This window comes from Mus caroli, unplaced genomic scaffold (genome assembly GCF_978045245.1).
Source record: "Mus caroli unplaced genomic scaffold, Mus_caroli_1 scaffold_18, whole genome shotgun sequence".
Lineage (NCBI taxonomy): Eukaryota > Metazoa > Chordata > Mammalia > Rodentia > Muridae > Mus > Mus caroli.
This window is the reverse complement of record NW_028227273.1, coordinates 71,071,546-71,095,750: the sequence shown is the minus strand read 5'-3', so window position 1 is coordinate 71,095,750 and position 24,205 is coordinate 71,071,546. Positions and strand designations below refer to the sequence as shown.

The window sequence follows — 24,205 nt, the reverse complement described above, 5'->3', positions numbered from 1 at the left end:
TGCTACTTCATAAGTATCATTTGTTATGGTTATGAATTTTAAGTAAATATTAGGTATGCAGGTGGTCTTTGATGGTCTCTGTGAAAGCACTGCTTGACCCCCATATATTGAGAATTGCTCCTACAGCTGTAAGAGTTATCTTTCAGTTTTGATTGTCAATGAGCAAGATTCTTGAATGAGAGTACCTTACACAGACAGCCATTGCTGCTTGCTGCCTGTTGTCTTACAAATCCACTCTCAGTTAATAAGGGACAAGGATGATTTATTTTCATAATACAAATGCAGAGTACTTTCCTTTTAGAATGGAAGATGGAAGAAACTTAAATTTTATGTGTGCTGGACAAATAAAATTGAGTTATCCTGAATAAATGCATACAAAACAACTAAAAAACAAAATGAACAAACAAACAAAATATTTTAGAAGCTAGGTGTGGATTGGTTCAATATAAAATTCAGCACTTGGTAGGCAGAATAGGAGGGAGGTTTTCAGAACTGAAGTCAACAAAGGCTACTTATTAAAAGCATCTACTTTGTTGCTATGAGGAGACACCATGATAAAACCTCTCATAAAAAGAAACACTAAATCAGGGGCTTGCTTATAGCTTCAAAGGTTAGTTTATGAGTAGAAGGTGGGATGCATGGTGGCAGGCATTCCTAAGCCTTCCTAAATAGTTCCTCTTACTGGGGATCAAATACTCAAATGTTTGCACATAGAGGTCTTTATCCTTTAAACTACTACATTCAATACCCTGAGACACATAGGCCTATATTCAAGTCAAATGAATAATGCATTCAGTGGAACTTCAAAAGTCCACATAGCCTTTCATATTAACACAATAAAGAAACATTTTATAAATATATTTTATACACATTCCAAATGTTGCACCCCTTCCTGGTCCTCCCTCCATGAGTTCCTCACCAGCCCCCTCCCCTTTGCTTCTGAAAGGGCAATGCCCCCACCCCCAATCTCCCACCGCCTGCCAGCATCCACCTTCCCTGGGGCATCAAGTCTTTACAGGATTAAGTGTATTCTCTCCCACTGAGACTAGACACTGCAGTTCTCTCCTACATATGTAGCAGGGGCCATGGGCCAGCCCATGCATGCTCTTTGGGTGGTGGCTTAGTTTCAGGAGCTCTGAGAGGTCCAGGTTATTTGATACTATTGTTCTTCCTTTAAAGTTCCTATCCCCTTCAGCTCCTTAAGTTCATCCCTTAATTCTTCCAAAGGTGCCCAGACCTTAGTCCAATGGTTGGCTATAAGTATCAGCATCTGTCTCCATACCCTAGAGGCTAGTAAAGCCTCTCAGAGGACAGCCAGGCAAGGCTCCTGTTTGCAAGCACAACAGAGTTTAGTGTGTGCACATAGAATGGATCCCAAGGTGGGTTGGTCACTTGATGACCTATCCTTCAGTCTCTGCTCCATGTTTTTGCCTGCATTTCCTTTAGACAGGAACAATTATGGGTCAAAAAATTTGAAGATGGGTGGGTATCATCTCTATCTACTGGAGGTCTTATCAATTTATGACAAGAATTATTGCCTTAAACTTACTATGAACTTGTTAGAATGTAAACGTTTTTAGAAAGTCATAATCAATTGTCCTGTTGTAATAGTTTTACTTGATTTTTATATGAGGTAGTTTTTTTAGAGACAGTATACATACTGAGAACAGATATAAAAGGAGAGGTTGGAGCTTTTCTTTATCTCAGCAACAAAAGTTTTTGAGAGCTTTTTTCTGCTCCATATAGAGTGTGTTTCTTGTATGTGTGACTTTCTGCCTTTTTCTTTTTTTTTTTTGGCTCACAAAGAGTTAAAGTCTGCACCTCTCAAGTGAGTAGAGAGGGGTCCACAAGTCAAAGAACAAAGAACCCAAGTAACCAACTTCTTTACTAAATTCCCTGCTGCTAAGATAGGAGTTAATTGCCATAAGTCAATAGCTTTTGACCACAGCAGAGAGTATAACTCAAAATCCCTGTCTGCCTTGTCACTGTGCATACGAACTATACTAAAAAAAAACAATCAATTCTGCAGAAAATGTAAATGAAAGAACTGAGACACACTCTACCAACTTACTGCAGGCAACATATAAGTCAGGGTGTAACTTCAATAATCAAACAGGCAAAAGTTCACATAAAATTAACTTTATTACACATATGCTTTTTTATGATATGACTAATTGTAGTAGATTCTTGCAATGAGTCGTTACGCACTGATCACATGCACATAAATAGCAACACAACAAGAAAAATAAATGTATAACATGTCAACACTGAGAAACCTCTATCCAATTCTCATCATATGGGAACACCATCAGCAAGAGTTTTCACTTCCCTAAAGTTTGTAATCAAATTGTTTCAAGAGGAATGGGCAATTACTGCAAAGTGAACAAATCAATATTAAAATGATATCAACATTCAAGAAAGCTGAAAGAATTAAAAAACTGTTCAGAAGGTTGAACCAAGATCCAAAATCTCTTACAATTATTGCAAAGGATATCATAGAGTAATGGTGTGAAGAGAGAAAACAAGAGATGTCAAGGAGAAGACAATATAGACAAAGTATAATACTGTGTAAACATACTAAGCAATTTTAACCAAAGTCCTGCTGGTATTACATTAGGAAATGGAAAAACAAAAAACAAACAACAAAAAAACCCCAAAACTGACCACAAAAGAAAGACATTAAAGGAACAACAGAAACAATTAACATTAGATTAGGGGAAAAAGTTAGAGGCAGAAATATTTCTAGTTTTACAAATAAGTATCCTAAAATGAAAGCAATGACATTCATATAATAGATATATGTGAACACATGGGATGCATGCACAGTCAAACAAATTATATTTTCCCCTATTATGCTTACATAAAATGTCAGTAACATACACAATAGGATAATCTTGACATTACAGTATATTCTAGATTAATTTCTAGAGAAACAGAATGTAGAAAATCAATATTTCATTTCCCATTTACATGTTTGTCTTTAAAATGTTCATTAGATTATTTACTTTAGCTTCTATGTATCAATGTTTTGCAACATGTATGCATGTAGCTTGCTTGTGGCTGGTAGGTACTGAGGCCAGAAAGAAAGCACCTGAGCTACTGTAATTAAAATTATGAAGTTTGTCAGCCACTGTACTGGTGGTGGGAAATGTACTCATGCCCTCTTCAAGAAAATCAAGTGTTACCTGCTGCTGAGCCAACTTGTTTCTTCATTCTATTTCCAATGTCATTTGAATCTTCCATTACTCCTACCTCAATTTCCTGCAGGATATCTGGTATCATTTATTCATTTTAAGTTCTGTATACATTCCAGGTCTCTGTTCTGTTTCATTCAGCCCAAGCTATGGGAAAGAGACTTTTCAAAATATCTAGGATTTCTAACCCAGTACTATGCTCTGAAAATAAAGGGAAGACTACATAGAAGATATTCTACAAGACTCAACTGTAATGTAATGTCACAGTAATAACTCCTTAGAGAAAGGTTTTAGGTAGCATAACTTGATTTCCACCACTCCTATGCAAAGATCAACTGAAACTCCAACACTGGCATGAAGCAGAATAATTGGGATGACTATTTTACACTCCTGAGCTTATCACAAAACAAAAATAAAAGAAGCCTTACAACTGCCCAAAGGACCAATATGAAGAATTGAAAATACCATGCAATGTTTATTTCTACTCTGAAGTTCTTCCTTTTTTCTGTGAGATGAATCATTCCCAGGGAAATCACACATTTGATGTTTTCACTAGAACCCCAAGGCTGGATACAAGAGTGCAGCATGCTATTTGCATTCACACAAACCAGACCACTGCAATTCTTCAATATCAATTCTATGTACCAAGCACAGTAATTAGGGTCTGGGCATTACAATTCCTCCTGAATGAAGTGCATGATGACAAGAACTATCATCAAATTCTGTACAGTGCTGTAATTCTAGCATCCAGGAGGCAGAGTCCAGCCTTGGTCTACACTGGCTGTTCTGACACAGACAGGGTAGCACACTGAAATATATACCCAGCAAAAAGAAACAAGACCAAGGTAATCTAACAACTCATCAATGTGAATAGTGCTTTTGATGAACGCAAGAGACATAAGAAAATTAGAGTAAATTTTTCTAACATAATTGATGAATCATAACTATTTAAAAGATGGTTTTGAATTTTGTCCTAATGTATATTGAATTTTCCATCTATAAATGTAGTATAGCCTGATATTCTCACAGCATACATAGTGCAGCTATATTACACCATAAGGGGTAACATTAACAGTTTAGCATATAATTATATATTTCTGAAAACAGTATTTACATTCTACTATTTACACCTCTCAGATGGAAAAATTAATGTGTAATAATTCATTTAGTAATGCATCCTATTTTGGTGACACTTTGTCAAATCCTCTTTTAAGAGGTATATTCTTTTCTGGGTTTCATCATTTGATTTAAGCAGACAATGCTGTCACTTTCAGGGATTTCTTGAAGCTATTTTGAGGTATGTATTTGCTGTCTTAATCACAATCCCTTCGGAATGGGTCATTTCAGTCTGCAGAAAACTGTTACACAATATCACATTCTTCTGGCTTCTCCATTTTGTCCTCATTATGAATTATTTGAGGATGAACAAGTTTAATAAAGTTTGAGCAAAGTTGAAAGACCGACTAAAAGTCAAACAAAGTATTAAGTTTAACAAGTAAAAAGGTTGAATAAAAAATTTCCTACATTGTCACATTTTCAGATTTTCCCTCAGCATAAACTCTTGGTATTTTCTAAGATTTGAACATTACTCAAGGTTTTCACAAGTTTCTTATGTTCATAATTATTCTCTAGTGTGGAAGCTTATGTGTCATGAGGGATATTCTAAGAGGTGTGCCAATAGTTAAGGATTTGTATATTCACCAAATTTGTAAAGTTTCTCTCCTGTTATCTCTGTCAAGGTCTAAGATAGTTTGTCCTGGTAAAAGATTTGTCATATTTATAAAGTTTCTTTCTTGAATGAAGTCTCTCATAAATTCTAAGACAGCCTTTCTGGATAAAAGATTTATCAGATTCTATACATTTGTATGTTTTATTTCCTGTATGAAATTTCTGATAAGTTCTAAGACAGTTTTCCTGTGAAGGGATTTGCTATATTCCCTATATTTAAGGTTTTTTTCCTATATGAATTCTTTGAAAAGTTCCACAAGTTAGGGTTTCTGGGTAAAAGATTTTTCACACTAACTATCTTTGTGAGATTTTTCTCCTTTATGAATTTTCTGATGAATTCTAAGATAGCCTTTCTGGGTAAAGGATTTGTCACATTCACTACATTTATGAGGTTTCTCACCTCTATGAATTCTCTGATGAATTCTAAGATATGAGCCACTTGTAAAAGATCTGTCGCAATTACCACATTTGTAAGGTTTCTCTCCTGTATGACTTCTCTGGTGAATTCTAAGACTGCATTTCTGAGTAAAGCATTTATCACATTCACTACATCTGTAAGGTTTGTCTCCTGTATGAATTCTTTGGTGCATTCTAAGATATGAGCCACTAGTGAAGCATTTGTCACATTCACTACATTTGTAAGGTTTCTCTCCTGAATGAATTCTCTGATGTATTCTAACATATGAGCTGCTAGTAAAGGATTTGTCACATTCCCTGCATTTGTAAAGTTTCTTTCTTGAATGAAGTCTCTGATGAATTCTAAGAGAGCCGGTCTGGATAAAGGAATTTTCAAATTCCCTACAATTGTAAGGCTTTTCTCCTGCATGAATTCTCTCATGAGTTCTAAGATGGTTTCTCCGGTTAAAGGATTTGTCACATCCACTACATTTGTAAGACTTGTCTCCTGTATGAATTTTCTGATGAATTCTTAGATTAATTTTCTGGGTAAAGAATTCATCACATTCACTACATTTGTAAATTCTCTCTCCTGTATGAAATCTCTGATGAGTTCTAAGATGGTCTTTCCGGTTAAAGGATTTGTCACATTCATTACATTTGTAAGGTTCTTCGCCTGTATGAATTTTCTGATGAATTTTAAGACAGTCTTTCTTGGTAAAAGATTTATCACATTTACTACATTTGTAAGGTTTCTCTCCTGTATGAATTCTCTGATGAATTCTAAGACTGCCTTTCTGGGTAAAGCACTTGTCACATTCACTACATTTATAAGGTTTCTCTCCTGTATGAATTCTCTGATGAATTCTAAGATGGTCTTTCCGGTGGAAGGATTTGTCACATTCACTGCATTTGTAAGGCTTCTTTTCTGAATGAATTCTCTGATGACTTCTAAGATATGAGCCACCAGCAAAGGCTTTGCCACATTCACTACATTTGTAAGGTTTTTCTCCTGAATGAGTTCTCTGATGAGTTCTAAGAAGGCATTTCTGTGTAAAGCATTTGTTACATTCACTGCATTTGTAAGTATTCTCTCCTGTATGAATTTTCTGATGCATTCTAAGATTGCTCTTCTGGGTAAAAGATTTGTCACAGTCGCTACATTTGTAAGGTCTTTCTCCAGTATGAATTCTCTGATGTATTTTAAGTCCTGAGGATGTAGAAAGGGATTTGCCACATTCTTTACATCTGTAACATTTCTTTCTTATCTCAGCACGGTAATGGCATTCACGGTAGGAAAATGTACAGAATGATCTAGTACCTTGGTTACATTCAAAAAGCCTGTTTTCTTCATGAATTTTCTGATGTTTTCTAAGACCTGAGCGGCAGATAAAGGATTTGCCACAAAAACTACATTTGTAGGTATTCTTTGCAGTGTGGATTCTGTAATGTCTTTCAAAGCCTGATACATGATAAAAGCACTTACCACATTCTATACATTGGTAGGGATATCCTCCAAAATGGATTCTGTAATGTAGTTTGAGGTGTGACAAATGCAGAAAGGATGTAGTACACTTTGTACATTTATAGGGCTTCTCTCTAGCATGAGCTCTCTGCTGCCCACTCAGGCTTGAGTACATCATGAAGAATTTTCCAGACTTCCTGCACTTGTGTGCTTTCATTCCACTATTGTTTCCTTTTAGCATGAGTTTATATTTAGAGAGAAAAGCTTTATCATACAGTGTTTTGTTATGTTCTTTCATTTCTAGGTGCACTGTTTGATTGTGACAAGTGATAGAATACAAATTTAAGCCATTCACACAGTCTTTATACTTGCATGGTTCCCTGGCATTCTCAGTTTTGTGTCTGTTAGATGATTCAATGGAGGCATCTCTGTTGTTGGTTTGATAAGATGTACTTTTGGAGAATTCATGAATCATTTTGCCACATTCATTCCATTTATTAGACTTCTCTTGAATATTCACATGCTCAGGGGCACTATACTTTGAGCCTTTGTCCAAGACTTCATCATGTTTGACACATACATGATGATTATTCTCTGAAAAAAAATGTGCAATTAGGGATGACAGTGATTAATGCATGAATAAGAGATTCAATAGTGGATGCTTCTTGTACATTTTCTAAGAAAGCTAAATTAGCAAGTCTCAAGGATAAAGGTCTCAACAGAGTTCTTTTATGTTTCAAAATCATTAACTGGATGCTCAGAAGAAACTCAAATCTGATCTACATCAAATGAATGGAGATGATAATTCTTATTTAAATAGTGTATCCTACAGAAGATATGACAAATAAGTGATCATGTAGTGAAGAACTTTGTGAAAGGAGCTTTTGGAAGTATCATATAAGCAATGTTTCTCTACTTTCTTGTTTATGTTTTAAGACAGAGTATAGCTTTGGTCACTTAGGAATTCACTATATAACTCACCTCTATCCTTAGTACTCAACCTCTCTCCTTGCTTCTGTATCTGAAGTACTGGGATAGAGAGCATACTGTATCAGTACTAAACATACAGTCCATACGGAAAAAGTAAATACATTAGCAAAATCTAAATTCTCCCAACCAACAGTTCTTTCTCTACTTAAAATCTATATTTCCAAAAACCACAAATAAGAATCTTAGAGACTAGCAGCCATCAGGGATCAGCAGCAGTGAGTCCTGTCCTGTCCCTTCCCTGTCCTCTATTCTCTGAGCCACAGTTCTGCCTCTCTCTGGGGGCCTCCTGGAACCTGGGACAACCAGGTGAGATCCCCATGTCCCAAGTCTGCCCACTGCGATCCCCAGCAAGCCCAAGCAGTGGTGAGAACCTCCCTACCTCCACGGTGTTCTATCCTCCAGTCCATACTTCTATCTGCAACTCCAGAGGCCTATAACATCATGGAGGAAAAGCTCTGTCTACATTCCTGAAGGCCTACTACCATCTGGGACAAGCAGGAATACCTGCAACCCAAGAAGGCCAGCTGTTATCTGAGACTACCATCTCTGTCTTTATCCCCAAAGGTGTGTTGCCACCTAGGTCTAAGAGTCCTATCTGCAGTCCCAGATTCTGCTGCAACCAGGACCTACTAGGCCTGATAACACCAGGGACAATATGATGGTGAAAAGCTAGTGTAAGGACATGATCAACAAAAGTTGGGGCTAAAAGTTGGGGCTATATGGTACCACCAGAACCCAGCTATCCTAGTAAAGCAAGCCCTGGATATCATATCACACCTAAAGTGCAAGAAATTACCTTAAATCTAATCGTATAAAGATAACAGAGGACTTTAAAGAGGAAATAAATAAATCCTTCCAAGAAATTCAGGAAAATACAATCAAACAGTAGAGGCTTTTAGAGAAGAAATGATTAAGTACAAACAAATACAGGAAAATACAATAAAAAGGTGAAAAATGAATAAAACTTGATCAAGAGTTGACAACAAATATAAAAGCAATAAAGAAAACACCATATGAGGGAATCTAGGAGATGGAAAACCTAGGAAAGAGAACAGGAACTAAAGACACAAACGTATAAGAAACTGAAGAGAAAAACTCAGGTGTAGAAGATATAATAGACAAAATTGATATGTTGATCAAAGAGATCGATAAATATAAAAGTATGACACAAAACATTCAAGAAATCTGGGATACTATGAAAAGACCAAACCTAAAAATATAAGGAATACAAGAAAAAGAAAATTTAAACAGTGTCTTTCTAATAATCCAGTTCTATTGAGGATACAGAATGAAAACTCCACCATACAGAGGGTAACTACATCCAAGAAAAGAAATAAGTAATTGCACACCAGCAAAACCAAAAGAAGAGAAACACACGCATACACACACACACACACACACACACACACTACTACCATATACATCAAAATAACAGAAATTAACATTCACTGGTCATTTGTATCTCTCAATATCAATGGAATCACTTCCCCAATAAAAAGACACAGGCTGACACCATGGATATGAAAACAGGATCCATTATTCTGCTGCATAAAAGAAACATACCTCAGGAACAAAGGTAGAAATTACCTCAGAGTAAAGTACTAGAAAAAGGTTTTTCAAGCAAACAGCCCCAAGAAACAAGCAGAGGTAGCCATTCTAATATCTAATAAAATAGACTTTCAACCAAAAGTAATGAAAAAAGATGGAGAAGTACACTTCATACTGATCAAACGGAAGAGTCACTAAGATGATGTTAATTTTAAACATCTATGACCCAAATCCTAGGGCACCCATATTCATAAAAGAGACATTACTAAAGCTTAAATTGCACAATGAACCCCACAGATTAATATTGGGAGATTTCAATGCCCCAATCTCATCAAAGGAAGGTCATTGAAACAGAAACAAAAGAGAAAAATAATGAAACAAACAGATGTTATGAATAAAATTTACCTAACATGGGTATAGAACACTTCACCAAACAAAAAAGAATATACCTTCTCAGTACCTCACAGAACCTTCTCCAAAACTGATCATATACTCAGCCATAACACAAGCCTCAGCAGATAAAAGAAAATGGAAATAACCCTTGCCATCTTATTGGAATACCATGGATTAAGACTGGATTTCTACAACAACAGAAAGCCAACAAACTCAAGAAAATTGAACAACTCTTTACTCAATAATCATTAATTCAAAATGAAATCAAAGTGGCAGTCTACCAGACTTTTAAAGACACCTCCAATACTCCTCAAACTATTCTACAAAAAAGAAACCAAGGCAACATTTCCCAACTGATTCTATGATGCCAAAGTCACCTTGATACCTAAACTTCACAAAGACTCAAAGAAGAAAGAGAATTTCAGACTTATTTTCCTTATGAACACTGATGCAAAAATACTCAATAAAATACTTGCAAAGCAAATCCAAGAACACATTAAAAACATCATCCACCATGATCAAGTAGGCTTCACCTCAGGGATAAAGGGGTGGTTCAATATGTAAATCCATCAACATAAGAAAAAAGTCACATGATCATAATTAGATGCTGAAAGAGCCTTTGACAAAATCCATCACCACTCATGTTAAAAGGCTTGGAGAGATAAAGGATATGAGGTAGATACAAAAAACACAATAAATGCAAACCAACAGCAAATATCAAATTAAATGGAGAGAAACTTAAAGCAATCCCATTAATTCCAGGGACAAGACAAGGCTGTCCATTCTTTCCCTATCTATTCAATATGTACTTGAAGTTCTAGTTAAAGTAGTAAAACAACTAAAGAAGATTGAAGAAATACATATTAGAAAAGAAGAAGTCTAAAACACTAACACACCCAAAAAACCTTTGACCAAAAATCTGTCCTGTCTACAAGAAATATAGGGCCAAAGATGAAGCAGAGTCTGGAAGAATGGTCAACCATTCTGACCCAAGGTGAGACCCACCCTACAGGCAAAAAGTAATCCCTAACACTATTAATAACTCTCTGTTATACTTGCAGACACGAGCCTATCATGACTGTCCTCTGAGAGGCTTCCACCTAGCAACTGATGGAAACTGAGGCAGAGAACCATAGCCAAACATTAGATGGAGCTGAGTGAGGATTGTGGAGAGTTGGGGGGAGGACTGAGGGACCCAGAGGGGATAGGGACTCCATGTACATATCAACACAGTCAACTATTCTGGAACGTTGGGAGCTCCCAGAGATAAAAACCACCATCCAATGAGCATATGTGGGCTGGACAATGTTCCCTCCATATGTAGCAGATATGAAGCCTGGTCTTCATGCCAGGGCACCCCAACAACTAGAAGGGGGGCTGACCTTGACTTTGTTATCTCCATGTGGATCCTGTTTCCCCTAATTGTGCTGCACTGTCTGGGAGAGGATATGCTGTCCTGTAGTTATTTGATGTGTCAGGGTGGGTTGGTAACCAGGGGGGCACCTCCTTCTTCTCAGAGGATAGGGTACCGTGTGAAGGAGGCAATGGGTGGAGAGAAGTCTGTGATCAGGATGTAAAGTGAATAAAAAACTTAAAGCATAAATTAGAAAAACTTTAAATAATGAAAACTTTAATGCAATAGTAAGTTTAAAATATTTCCATTATTATGTATATAGTAATATATTTCTATGCATTGAACATTCAATTTTCTTTGAATTTTGAAGTTTTGATTAAAAGCTAGATAACAGATTACAAAGAACATACCACTGGTTACTCTTCCAGAGAATGGAGAAACATGTAAAGGAAACACCATGAAAAAGTTATGTTGGTAAGTAGAATTTCTCTCATTCTGGGAGTCTCTAGACATTTCGGAGAGTTTACATTATCACAAAGTAGGTAAATTCAAAGGATGAAATTGGAATTCTACAAGAAGAGTATTCTTACCCACAAAGAGTAGATTGTTGTAATTCTCCAGCATCACATCCATGTACAATGCCCTCTGAGCAGAGTCAAGACATTCCCATTCCTCCTGTGAGAAGTCCACAGCCACATCCTTGAATGTTAACAGTTCCTATAATAAAAATTACCTATTTATCATGTGGTGCTAGACAAAAATGCTTTTCTAGGTAAAAAAAAGATATAAAGAACAAGATATTTTGTGATATCGATGAGTCATGGCAAACATTTAAGAACAAACATTTTCTAGAAATCCTGCAGAGATATGTCAGAAGTTAAACATTGCTACTCTTCTATAGACAATATATGGAATGATTTATTATTGTTCACATTCCATGTGATCCAGTCCTCTTTTCTGAACTCTACAGGCTGGAGGCCATCATAACATACATGCACATATTTGGACAAATATAATGAAATACATGAAATTAAATTACAATTTATGTGCAATAAAAGATAGTTTTAAAAATACTCATAGTCTTTATTGTATTTTTTGTTTTGTTTTGTTTTGTTTTTGTTTTTCGAGACAGGGTTTCTCTGTATAGCCCTGGCTGTCCTGGAGCTCACTTTGTAGACCAGGCTGGCATTGAACTCAGAAATCCGCCTGCCTCTGCCTCCCGAGTGCTGGGATTAAAGGCGTGCGCCACCACGCCCGGCTCTTTATTGTATTTTTCTATCTCACTGAAAACAGGAAGAGCATGATAGCCTTAAAGTCAGCAAATGTTTAGGGAATATAAGAAACACATTTGAGGTCTAGATGCAAGAATGTACCTTTATGAAATATATGTTGATATCAAACAGCATTATTATGTCAGTTACTAATGTCATAAATGGTAAAGTTATGGAGAGAAAAACTATGTTTCCAAATTCTACCAGTGTCAATTTTGGTCAAATATGGACACTAGAACAATACTGTTTGCAGCCGGATCTCACGTGACTCTATTCTAAAATGCTCTGTTGACATCTTGAGGCCTAGGCACAATGCTGCAACCTTTCTAGAACAAAAAAGACTGAATATGGAATGCTGAATGTTTGGTGAATTAAAAGTCAGAGTTTTCTTTTTAAGCAGTAGAGAATGTAACATCAGGGTACATATTCAGTCAACTACTTTGCGAATTTATTTTCTGGGAATATATCACAACTACAACATAAATAGAAAAATCAGCACTAGGCAACATTGAAATCATTCACATTTTCCTAAACGATGACATAAAAAATACAGATATTAACAATTTCATATGTTCCATGATCTTCACTACAGAATTATTAGCTATAAATAAATGGTATATGTGACAATAGATATAGATAAGCTATTTTTGATCAAATTAAGTTTTAAATTGAGAATCTTGTATGAATTTTTAATACTTTTTTTTTTTTTTGCTCATGAGATTGACTGAATTGAAATTTGAATCTTCCTATACTAGATAGTTTTGTGTCAACTTGACACAGGTGGAGTTATCACAGAAAAAGAAGCTTCAGTTGGGGAAATGCCTCCACGAGATCCAGCTGCAAGGCATTTTCTCAAATAGTGATCAATGGGGGAGGTCCCCTTGTGGGTGGTGCCATCTCTGGGCTGGTAGTCTTGGTTCTATAAGAGAGCAGGCTGAGCAAGCCAGGAGAAGCAAACCAGTAAAGAACATCCCTCCATGGCCTCTGCATCAGCTCCTGCTTTCTGACCTGCTTGAGTTCCAGTCCTGACTTCCTTTGGTGATGAACAGCAGTACGGAATTGTAAGCTGAATAAATCCTTTCCTCCCCCAACTTGCTTCTTGGTCATGATGTTTGTGCAGGAATAGAAATCCTGACTAAGACACTTCCAATTCAACTTTATTTTCTTTCCTTCAGTATTTTGAGCTCATTTGTCTAACATGATTGTCAGCTACATAGATAAATATTAACTATAATTCTTCCTTTGCTTTTCAAAAACTAGAACACACAAAGTTATACAGTACCTCTGTGACAAATGTGCATCAGAATGTAAAACTACGGCCTGGAGAAATGACTTAGAGGCAAAGGAACTTATTATTTCTCCATAGAATCCTGATTCAATTCTTTCTACACACATGGCAAGTCACTACAATGCCTGACTTCACCTCCAATGGTTTGGTGCTGAATACAGGGACCTAGGGGCATAATAGCTCATGCAGTATACATAAAAAATGCAGATGAACAGTCTTATACTTAAATAAAATATTATTATAAAGGAAAATAGAAACCTCATTATATTGCTTAGAATTTCCCCCTATATAATATGTAGATTCTAAAAGAGGAAAAATACAGGTGAAGTGAGTATTCTTCCTCTTAAAGAAATTAAGAGAATAAATTAAGAAGAACGTCTGTTTATGGTTGAAAACTGACGGCTTAAGCACAGCAATACTCTCTAGTCAATACTCTCTAGACGATTTTTACTAATACAGTCCACATGATGTAACGTAAAGTTGGAGACAATAGTGCTTATGCCAAATCTAAAACATGATATAAAGTTAAATAGAGAAAATAATCATCTATTAAAAACTTACCATTGAGCATTGAGCAGAACCTCTCTTGAAATAAATAGATTTCTAGTATCAACCCACCCATGATCACTGTGTAACAAACATAAGATGCCTAAGAAAGACACCATAATACTGCAACCTTCATCACCTCACAGACAAATCAATGTTATGGAAGAGTGATCAAAATATTCCTTCCATCCTCTGTTCCTCTAGGGAGCTGACATGTTTACTATTAGGATTAAAGACAGATAGTCATACTTATCGTTCTACTCTTCCATATATTGTTCAATGCTGTCTATATATTTGTGCATCATTCATAAACCTATTTCTGGAAACATGACCATTCCTGAAAAGAAATTTATGTGGCACAAGAGACATTCCTTCCTCAACAATATACAAGGATACAAGTGTATCATATGAAGAAATCCCCATCAATATATTCTTTGAGCATCATTTAGAATAGACAATTTTCAGAATTCCAGGTCTGAAGTCCATGGAAATTTATGTCCTCACAGTATAAAATCCAGCTTAAATACAATGGGAAAAGGCTGTGCCATATAAGTGAAAGATCTAAAGACATAATTTTGACTATCAGGATAAAAGGAGAATAAATCATTGAAAATACACTTTAGATAACATTACCAGATGTAAAGAATTAAAGTTTTGAATGAGTTCAATAATAAAAATGACTTTCAAAGAAAGGTGAATAGGACACTGACCTGGGGAGCATTTACCAAAGAAGCAGTCATTCTTCTTATTGCTCTTTTCCAAGTTTCTGTCTCAGGAACAAAGATAGGAATTCTTCTTAAAATTTCATATCAAGGTGCCAAAACTACAAAGCTAAAATTAATGTAACTCTTCTACAAACAATGCCAAGCATAGACGCAAGAACCAAAATGATAACAGAAAACTTGACTACAACTTGAGGTTTTTTTCCTAACCTCAGCTGCCACCAGGATAATACAGAACATGCATATCTGGCGCAAAACACTATTACTCAGAGTTATTACTGGAAGCTTATCTTGCAGGGACTGGAGTCCTAGCCAATGGCTGGTGGGCACCTAGGTTAAAATGGAATTTCATCAGTCATCAATACTAAAAAACAGTATCTGATTTTTTCAGTCACATTTCATAAAATTTCATTTTACCTTGTACATATAGTACATTTCTTTTCCATGTGTGCCCTGTTGTCTTGGATAAGAAACAGATCCTTTATTTGCTAAATACCATGGTGGTTTTTTTTTTTTTAATTAATTGTCATAATATCTAGTTACAGCAATTTTCATTATCACCTACAAAGGCTTTACATTCGTACCGAGGTAAAAATGTATCTTTCAAATTTATTCATCCAATCCATGTGAACCTGTTTTCTAAGTTACACGCACACCTTTGTGTGAGAATATTGATCACCTAAAATCCTGTCCAACTGTCTGCAGTTAGGTCTCACCTGCTTAACTATTCTAATATGCTCAGTTGAGATCCTGAGGCCTAGATACAATGCTGTACCTTTTCTAGAAAAAAGGAGGTAGAGTCTGAAATGAAGAGTGCATGGATGAATTACAAGCCAGAGGTTTTTTTGGACCAAGCTGGCATGGAGCTCAGAGATTCAACTGCCTCTGCCTCCTCAGTGCGTGTGCGCCTCCATTCCCAAGCTACACAACAGATTTTAAGTCTAGTTCCATGGGATCCAGTCCTCTACTCTGAACTCTACAGGCATGAGGCCTACATAGCACACATGCATATATTTAGGCAAATATACTAACACACATAAATAAAAGGAAAATATAATTTTAATAAAATTTATTTTTTTTAAAATAGTTATATATTGCATCTTCTTTTCTCTCTAAAGCAGGATGATATGATAGTCTCATAATCAGCAAAGGTTCAGGGAATATAGGGTAAACACTTGAGTTCTAGATGCAGGAATGTACATCTAAGAACTCTATTGTTGATCTCAAGTAGGATACCAGTGTCACATCTCAGATGGTAAATTACAGTGATTAAAACTGTGCTTCCAAATTCTACAGCTGTCAGCCTTGTTTTTTTTTCCTTGAGACAGTAAGGAGCATAACACTAGTGCATACATAGAACATGACAAACAACACATAGAATCAAATACATTATGCCATTATTTTATAACAATATCTAACAACCATGAAGTAAACAGAAAAGTTAGCATTAATACTATCTAACTTTTCTAAAAGGTGACACAGCCACTACAGATAGATAAAAATTTCAGTAATTCCATGAGATTTCACTACAAAATAGTTAGAAATATCTATCTAAATAAATGCATATATGACAATGCATTCAGATGAAGGAGAAAGAGTTTCTGTGATTGAAAAAAAATGTACTAAGTTGTGTAGGAATTATACTAACTCTTCATTATTTATGAATATTATTGCTCAATTTGAAATCTGAATCTTTTGATTTCAAGCTCTAATTTTTTCTTCACTTTTTGAGCTCAATCATCTAACATGATTTTAAGTTACATAGGTAAATATCATTTTTGACTCTTCCTTCATTTTTCAATAAAATAGAACTCAGTGTTAAATTCTGGCTCCATTGTGAAAGAGCACCAGAAATTTAAATGTAGGGGCTGGAGTAATGTCTCTAGGGCAAAAGGGTACTCACTGTTTCTGAATAGAAATAATCTAATTCTCTCTACACACAAGGCAAATTATGATTTTGTGTGTCTCCTGTGCCATGGGTTTAATGACTATATCAGGGCTCAATGGGCTTCATAAATAAATACAGTACACATAAAAAATGAAGATGTATACTCCCACACTTAAATAATATTTTAAAGAAATAACTGGAATTCTGTCTAATAAAACCTCTCTTGAAAATCTCTACCTATATAAAACATAGCTACAGGGAAAGGAAAAACATGGAGTGGGGTAGCCTTCCACCTCTGAAAGATAAGAAGAGAACAAAGTAATTAGAAGAGACATTAATTAATGCTTTCAAATAGATGGCTTGTGCACTATATCAAGCATTATCTCTAGAAAATTTGTACTGATATAATCCACATGACACAATCTATGTGGGGATGTCAGTGTTACCTTATGCAGGGCTATGGAAAGAGTCATACATGAAGGAGTCAGAATTGAAGAAGAATTGAAGAGTTCCTAGAAACAAGTGAATAAATCAACCTCCTACATCATAAAACTAGAACCCGCATCAAGCAGGTGCTGATACTGAAGCAGGGAGTTTTCTCTAACAGCATCTGAGGACGAGATTATACGGAATTCTCCTTTCCAAAAGCAAACCTTAGGAGATCTGCCTAAAGGAGATTATTACCTAAAACCAGACCAGTTTTTAGGATCTACATAGACAAGGTCTCTATATTACACAGAAATGGAAGCAAAGGTGAGTTCACATCCAGAATGCAAGACTATTTTAACACCTACGAACTAATCAATGTCAGACTCTAAAGATGTAGAGTCAGTGAGAAAAGAAAAATGACTATGTCAACAGACACATGAAAGCTCTGTAACATTACGACATTTGCTGAATATAAAAGCCCTCAAGAATGTGAGAACAGATGAAACATAGGACAGGAACAGAGGCACAGCTAATGCAGAGTACAAAACAAAGGACAAGTGGAATTACTGTGCTCTAATCAGAACTAACTCAGAGCATACTCAGTACACAATTCAAGGTCGGAGACATGCTTAAAGAGGACAATATGACATAGGCAGAAAAAAGTCGACCTTCTTGAAAGAAAAAAAACAAAAAACAAAAAAACCAAACACCTCAGATTAGACTACTCACACTGTCTACAAATGTCTTGGACAGCCTGGTGGTTGCATTCATGGTGTCAAAAACTGCTCTGCAGAGGGGACAGAGGTATCAATGTCCATACCCAGCTATAGTATGCTGTGTGCTCCAATCTCAATCTGCCATGCAAGGCCATGTCCATTGGTGCCATAGTGCCAAGAAAACTTGTGGGTAACAGAAGATTTTCTGGTTCAATCTGAGACTAGCTCCATATGGGGTATGGAGTGTATGTGTGTGAAATACATGGGTTATAGTGGAAACCTCAGGCCCTAGAAGAAAATTCACTTCTGACGTTTGCTACATGTGCAAATGGCTTGGTCACACAGATAGCTTGGTGCTGCTTTCAGTCTATGTCAAAGAAACTTGTTAATGGGCAACAGTTAATTCAGAGATCCATAGCTAATTAATACTGAAAAAAACTGTTTACTGTACAACCTATAAGGAGAAATCCATTTTACAATATCTAATATTATTCTCAGTGAAAATTTCCTGAATGATTAATGAAATAGAATCTGGAAAAACCAATGTCACATTCTCATTTTATTGTCACTTAAGGCCCACCTCACCCCTTGTTCAGTTCCTCTAACATACCTGGATTCCTTACTATAGTCTCCTCTCTCTTCACCATCCAGGGCTCTTAGTTGAGTCGCTGGTGAGCAGATCTGGCTGAGCAGTGCAGACCTGCATATGGAGAAGAGATTCTTCAGAAAGCACCTGGAACTTTTCATGCCACAAAATATGAAAGATGCTGACACTTCCCAAGAGGATAAACATGAAGGAAAGACAAAATAACATGAAAAAAATGTCTCTTTTCTTTGAGGATTTTACTCTATTCTATGAGGTGTGAGACTCATTCACACACAGTTCACACACATTCTGAGGAGTTCTTTTCCCAAGAACCCCAAGGAAGACTCCACGAAAACTACTGTGACTCACAGAATCCAAACTGATGCACTTTTCCAAAAGGAGATCTCTGAAAAAGAGCCCTGACTGCAGGGTGTAGGTAAGAAGTCCACAGTCACAGAATCCAATATCAACAAACCATGAAATAACGAACAGTTTGGCCACATGTGCTTTTCTTGAACTCAGGAGACACGTTTCTGATGTAAGTGAGCAATCATAATTATTCAAAAAGGGCTTTCTAATTTTATTTAATTTATAGTGAGTTTTCTATCTATAACAATAAGGTGGCTTGACATTGCCCTTCCACAGCATGCATACTGGTGTGGCCTTGTTAGATATCAAAGGAACTTAGGAATAATGGCTAACTGAGGTGCCTATTAACATATCATAGTGGACATCTTTGGATAGGTGTTTCCTTGGCACCTAGTTCCTCTCTTGGGAGCCTCCTATTCCCTAACTCCCCCTTCGCACCCCCAAGTCACGGCCAGGTTAAGTTTGGACCCTTCCAGATACCTCTGGCTGTTCTCTCATACTGTGAAGCCCAAAATTAACATGTAAGCACTGCCTACCCAAGAACCAAATAACTTCCTAAAATGCTGGGAGTTGTAGCTCTTGGAAAAATAACAAACTCTCATGGGAATGTATGCAGGTTTGTCTTTATAAACTCCTGTAGCAGGAGGCCAAAGTCCATAGCTTGGTCAGTATTTAATATTTAATAATACTTGCCCAAATGGTGGTACTGATTTGTCTCAGGCAAATCTCAGGATTAACATAACGTATTAAATTTTCTCCTCAACCATACCTTAGAGCAGTCATGTCCTCAGTTTTCAGTTGTAACTCAACATATAAAGACACTTTCTGACTGCAGTATTTACATCACAGAGTGTGTACATCTAAGATGGAAACAAAAAACCAAAAAACCAAAACCAAAACCAAAACGGGGAGTAAAGCTTTGCCCAGTAATATTTAAAGTTCACAGCTGTAACTATGGTGCTTAGTCATGTATATTTTCTAACTCAATCAAATCTCAATTGGTTCTTCATATGACTAATATCTGCAAAACTCTCCGAGGATGCCCATTCTCCGGGCCAATGGCCACTCTCTTGAATAGGAAATGGTGGAACAGGGGAGTTAAGAAAGCATGAGTGAATTTGAATTCGAGGAGCTTTATAACTGCTGGAGCAAAGAGAACTCTGCGTGCGAACTGCAGATTCTGCAAATGCTCTACGAGATTATTTTCGGAAAATATTCTGGCAACCAATAGATAAATGAAAACATCACGATAAACCCCCAGTTCATAGGATCTCGAACTTCCCGACAACGCTAAAATAACCACAGCAGAATTAAGAAAGCGGCGTCCTTAAGAGCCGCGGAGGAAAACACACCCCTGCTCCTCCGCTCCCACCCTTTTCCCAGCCCCCAAGCCCCTCTGACCTGGGAGGTTCCCGCTGCTGGGCTGCTGACGCTTCCAAAATGTTCCCAGAGGCACCTGAGTCTTAAGGAAGTTTTCGGGGACCCTAATACACGGCCGGGTTCTTCCAACCCCACTTCCAGACCGTGTGGCTCCCTGAGTTCTTCAGGGAAAGGTGGAATTTCCTGTCACTCACACTTGTTTTCTTAGAGAAGCTCCTCCTGGACCCGCCCAACATAGCCCACTTCCGGTTATGCGATTCCTTTAAACCCGCTTACTATAGGCCTTTTTTTTTTTTTTTTTTTTTTTTTTTTTTTTTTTTTTTTTTTACTTTAATTAGCTTCCAATACTTCCCAGCTGGTTTTGTTTTGTTCCCCCCCCCCCCCGCCCCCCGTCCTCCCAAATCATCTGCTCAGGCAGGGGTGTCCACCCATCAGGAACAGCTCCTCCCACTCAGTCTTGGGCAGCCTGCCAGACAGCTCCAGCAGCCAGACCTGGACTTGATCTTTGCTCTCAGCCTCCCCTATACTTGTTGCCAGGCTTGACCAGAATTGGATCAAATAGGATGATGCATCCAGTATCTGACCTCCAACATGGGTTCTGATCCCATCAGATATGTTATTCTAACTTCCCCTCCTTGGAATACCAGCACACACACACACACACACACACACACACACACACACAGGAGTAAATTCTGATGCACACACATGGAGTAAATTCTGATGCTCACTCAGATCCTTTTCCCAAAACAAAGTAAAACAAAAATTGAACACTGTTGCCTCTAAACACTAATCATATCTGTATCCCCTAAGGAAAGGAGCTTAAATATCCAATATACAGAACTGAAAACCAGAGTCATGTTCAAGGAGGTCAAAGTTTGTAAAGTATGTTAATGAACTCAAAATAGGAAAAAAATGGTTGTGGGCAACAAAACAATAGCAAATGCCTGAAGGAAGTAGGGACGATGTAGAATACGCAAACTGAATTTAATAAGTAGTGCACACTGTAATTCCCCACTCCCTACAATTCTGGCCCATACTTCCAACTAATCTCTCTCTCTCTCTCTCTCTCTCTCTCTCTCTCTCTCTCTCTCTCTCTCTCTCTCTCTCTCTCATATTCATTTCGATTCATTTTGTTTTGTGACCCATCATGATTAATCAGGATCATCTGTGAGACCCTGGGTTTGGAACTGTGTTGGAACCTGCTGGTCTCAGCAGATGAGACACAACTAAGCAACTAAGCACGGTGATTTCCCCTTCTCCTAAAACTGACTTATTGCCACAGTCAGGGTGGGGCCCTGTGACCCTCTCCTCTTTGGAGACTGATTGTAGCTAGGGTTAGTCTTGAGTGAGGTCAGTGCAGGTAAATACAGGTGCTCTGAGTCACTGACTACAATACTTGTATGGAATCTGGAGAATGACATGTCATGGCCATCTCATCTTTTCTCCTTACTTCTTTCTCCTTCCTCTTCCTTAATATTCCCAGAGCTATAGATGGCATGATGTAACTGACTTGTTTATGATTGTGCCCATATACATTGCTTATTTTCTGCATCTTTGACAGCCTCACCTTTCTGCATGATCACTGAATTTTCATACGGAGTTTTCATACTGAATTTCATACAGAAGGAAGGAAGGAAGGAAGGAAGGAAGGAAGGAAGGAAGGAAGGAAGGAAAAAAAGAAGAGTGAAATAGCACGTTTAGCATCCCCCCAGACATTTTTTTTTTAAACTAGCAAAAGAACAATTTGTTTGTAGATGTTTTCCTGATTGTTCTCTATAATTCTCTGTGTACACCTATCTGTGCCTGCATAGGCTGGGGGAAAGATACTCTAGAATTACCCTCTTCTCTTTACAGAGTCTAGCTAAGAAATAGATTTTTCATGATTATAATGAGGACCATATTTCTCTGGTGTGTTTTGAGGTTCAAACTCTGCTGTCATGATCATAACAGGTTAAAAGGCATCCCAGCTCTGCAAGTAGATGGGAGTTCAGAAACACAAACCTAGAGCTCAAGGTCTGTCCTGAAAGCTCAGGGTTCTGAGCCCATGGGCACCTTTCAAATGACAGGGCTAACTGTTTCACACTGTGGTGAGTTTTATTGTTTCCCAGCTTATGTTTATGCAAAACAAACAAGCAAACAAAAATGTCACTAGCTAATAGATTCTGCATATGTGAATGGATTAAACACTTTAGTGATTAATAGAGCATCCAAGTCGAGTTAAGGAAGGAAATGAAAGCCTTTTCTTTTTTTTTTTTTTTTTTTTTAGAATTTAATTTTTTTTAATATTTTTATTACATATTTTCCTCAATTACATTTCCAATACTATCCCAAAAGTCCCCCATAGCGCCCCCCACTTCCCTACCCACCCATTCCCATTCTTTTGGCCCTGGCATTCCCCTATATTGGGGCATATAAAGTTTGCAAGTCCAATGGGCCTCTCTTTCCATTGATGGCCGACTAGGCCATCTTTCGATACATATGCAGCTAGAGACAAGAGCTCCAGGGTTCTGGTTAGTACATCATGTTGTTCCAACAATAGGGTTGCAGATCCCTTTAGCTCCTTGGGTACTTTCTCTAGCTTCTCCATTGGGAGCCCTGTGATACATCCAATAGCTGACTGTGAACATCTACTCCTGTGTTTGCTAGGCCCCGGCATCGTCTCACAAGAGACAGCTATATTTGGGTCCTTTCAGCAAAATCTTGCTAGTGTATGCAATGGTGTCAGCGTTTAGAAGCTGATTATGGGACGGATCCCTGGATACAGCAGTCTCTAAATGGTCCATCCTTTCATCACAGCTACGAACTTTGTCTCTGTAACTCCGTCCCTGGGTGTTTTGTTCCCAATTCTAAGAAGGTGCACAGTGTCCACACTTTGGTCTTCATTCTTCTTGAGTTTCATGCGTTTATCAAATTGTATCTTATATCTTGGGTATCCTAAGTTTTGGGCTAATATCCACTTATCAATGAATACATATTGTGTGAGTTCTTTTGTGATTGTGTTACTTCACTCAAGATGATGCCCTCCAGGTCCATCCATTTGGCTAGGAATTTCATAAATTCATTCTTTTTAATAGCTGAGTAGTACTCCATTGTGTAAATGTACCATAATTTCTGTATCCATTCCTCTGTTGAGGGACATCTGGGTTCTTTCCAGCTTCTGGCTATTATAAATAGGACTGCTATGAACATAGTGGAGCATGTGTCCTTTTTACCGGTTGGGACATCTTCTGGATATATGCCCAGGAGAGGTATTGCTGGATCCTCCGGTAGTACTATGTCCAATTTTCTGAGGAACCGCCAGACTGATTTCCAGAGTGGTTGTACAAGCTTGCAATCCCACCAACAATGGAGGAGTGTTCCTCTTTCTCCACATCCTCGCCAGCATCTGCTGTCACCTGAAAGCCTTTTCTCTAGGAGTTATTTGACTACCAGTAAGTCCACATTTGAATTTTCTACTTCATGCTTCCTGTGCCTTCCAACCTCTGTCTATTGCATGAGTTTGAACATATGCCAGCCTGAAGGCTGTCTTATGAATGTATCCCCATGTCTCCCTTCTGTCTCTGTGTATGCATCTTTTTGTTGTCACTATGTCTGTCCCTAACAAAGAGTTTTGCTGTCTTTATTGAATAGCATTGAAAGCATCACGTGGAGAAGGAATGGGACATTTTGCAGAAATCTTTAAGGGAGTTTTACAAGGGATTAGGTTACAGGATCCAATTGACCTCAAATGATCAAGATAACAAACAGTATTACAAGCATCACTGTTTATCAACCATTATCCATAAATGCATGCTCATTTTAGAAGTTTACTTTCAGCCTCTGTATTTGATGTTTTCAGCAAGTGATATACATGCTCATAGAATATAAGATATATTTTCATAATATTGCATTGCCACACTATGGTTCTGCCAATGGGTAAGAAAGGAAAACTACAGAGCA

The 24,205-nt window shown here is 37.4% G+C and overlaps 1 protein-coding gene across 1 annotated transcript; it reads right to left on the bottom strand.

Annotated features, from left to right (window-relative positions):
- Positions 1-4,933: 4,933 nt before the first annotated feature.
- On the bottom strand, positions 4,934-20,458 carry LOC115029732 (uncharacterized). The gene is made up of 5 exons (XM_085833140.1): positions 20,285-20,458; positions 18,539-18,628; positions 14,884-14,939; positions 11,659-11,785; positions 4,934-7,377 (listed from the first exon to the last, which is right to left on the bottom strand). The coding sequence occupies exons 2-5, from the start codon at positions 18,573-18,575 to the stop codon at positions 5,213-5,215; spliced, it is 2,385 nt and encodes a 794-aa protein (XP_085689266.1). The 5' UTR covers positions 18,576-18,628; positions 20,285-20,458; the 3' UTR covers positions 4,934-5,212.
- Between the last annotated feature and the right edge of the window lie 3,747 nt (positions 20,459-24,205).

Coding starts and splice junctions, on each gene's coding strand:
- LOC115029732 (XM_085833140.1), bottom strand. CDS start 18,575: ATGGTGAAGAGAGAGGAGACTATAGTAAGGAATCCAG. Junction 14,940..18,538: donor GACTATAGTAAGGAATCCAG/GTATGTTAGAGG, acceptor TTCCTGAGACAG/AAACTTGGAAAAGAGCAATA. Junction 7,378..11,658: donor CAACAATCTACTCTTTGTGG/GTAAGAATACTC, acceptor ATTTTTTTTCAG/AGAATAATCATCATGTATGT.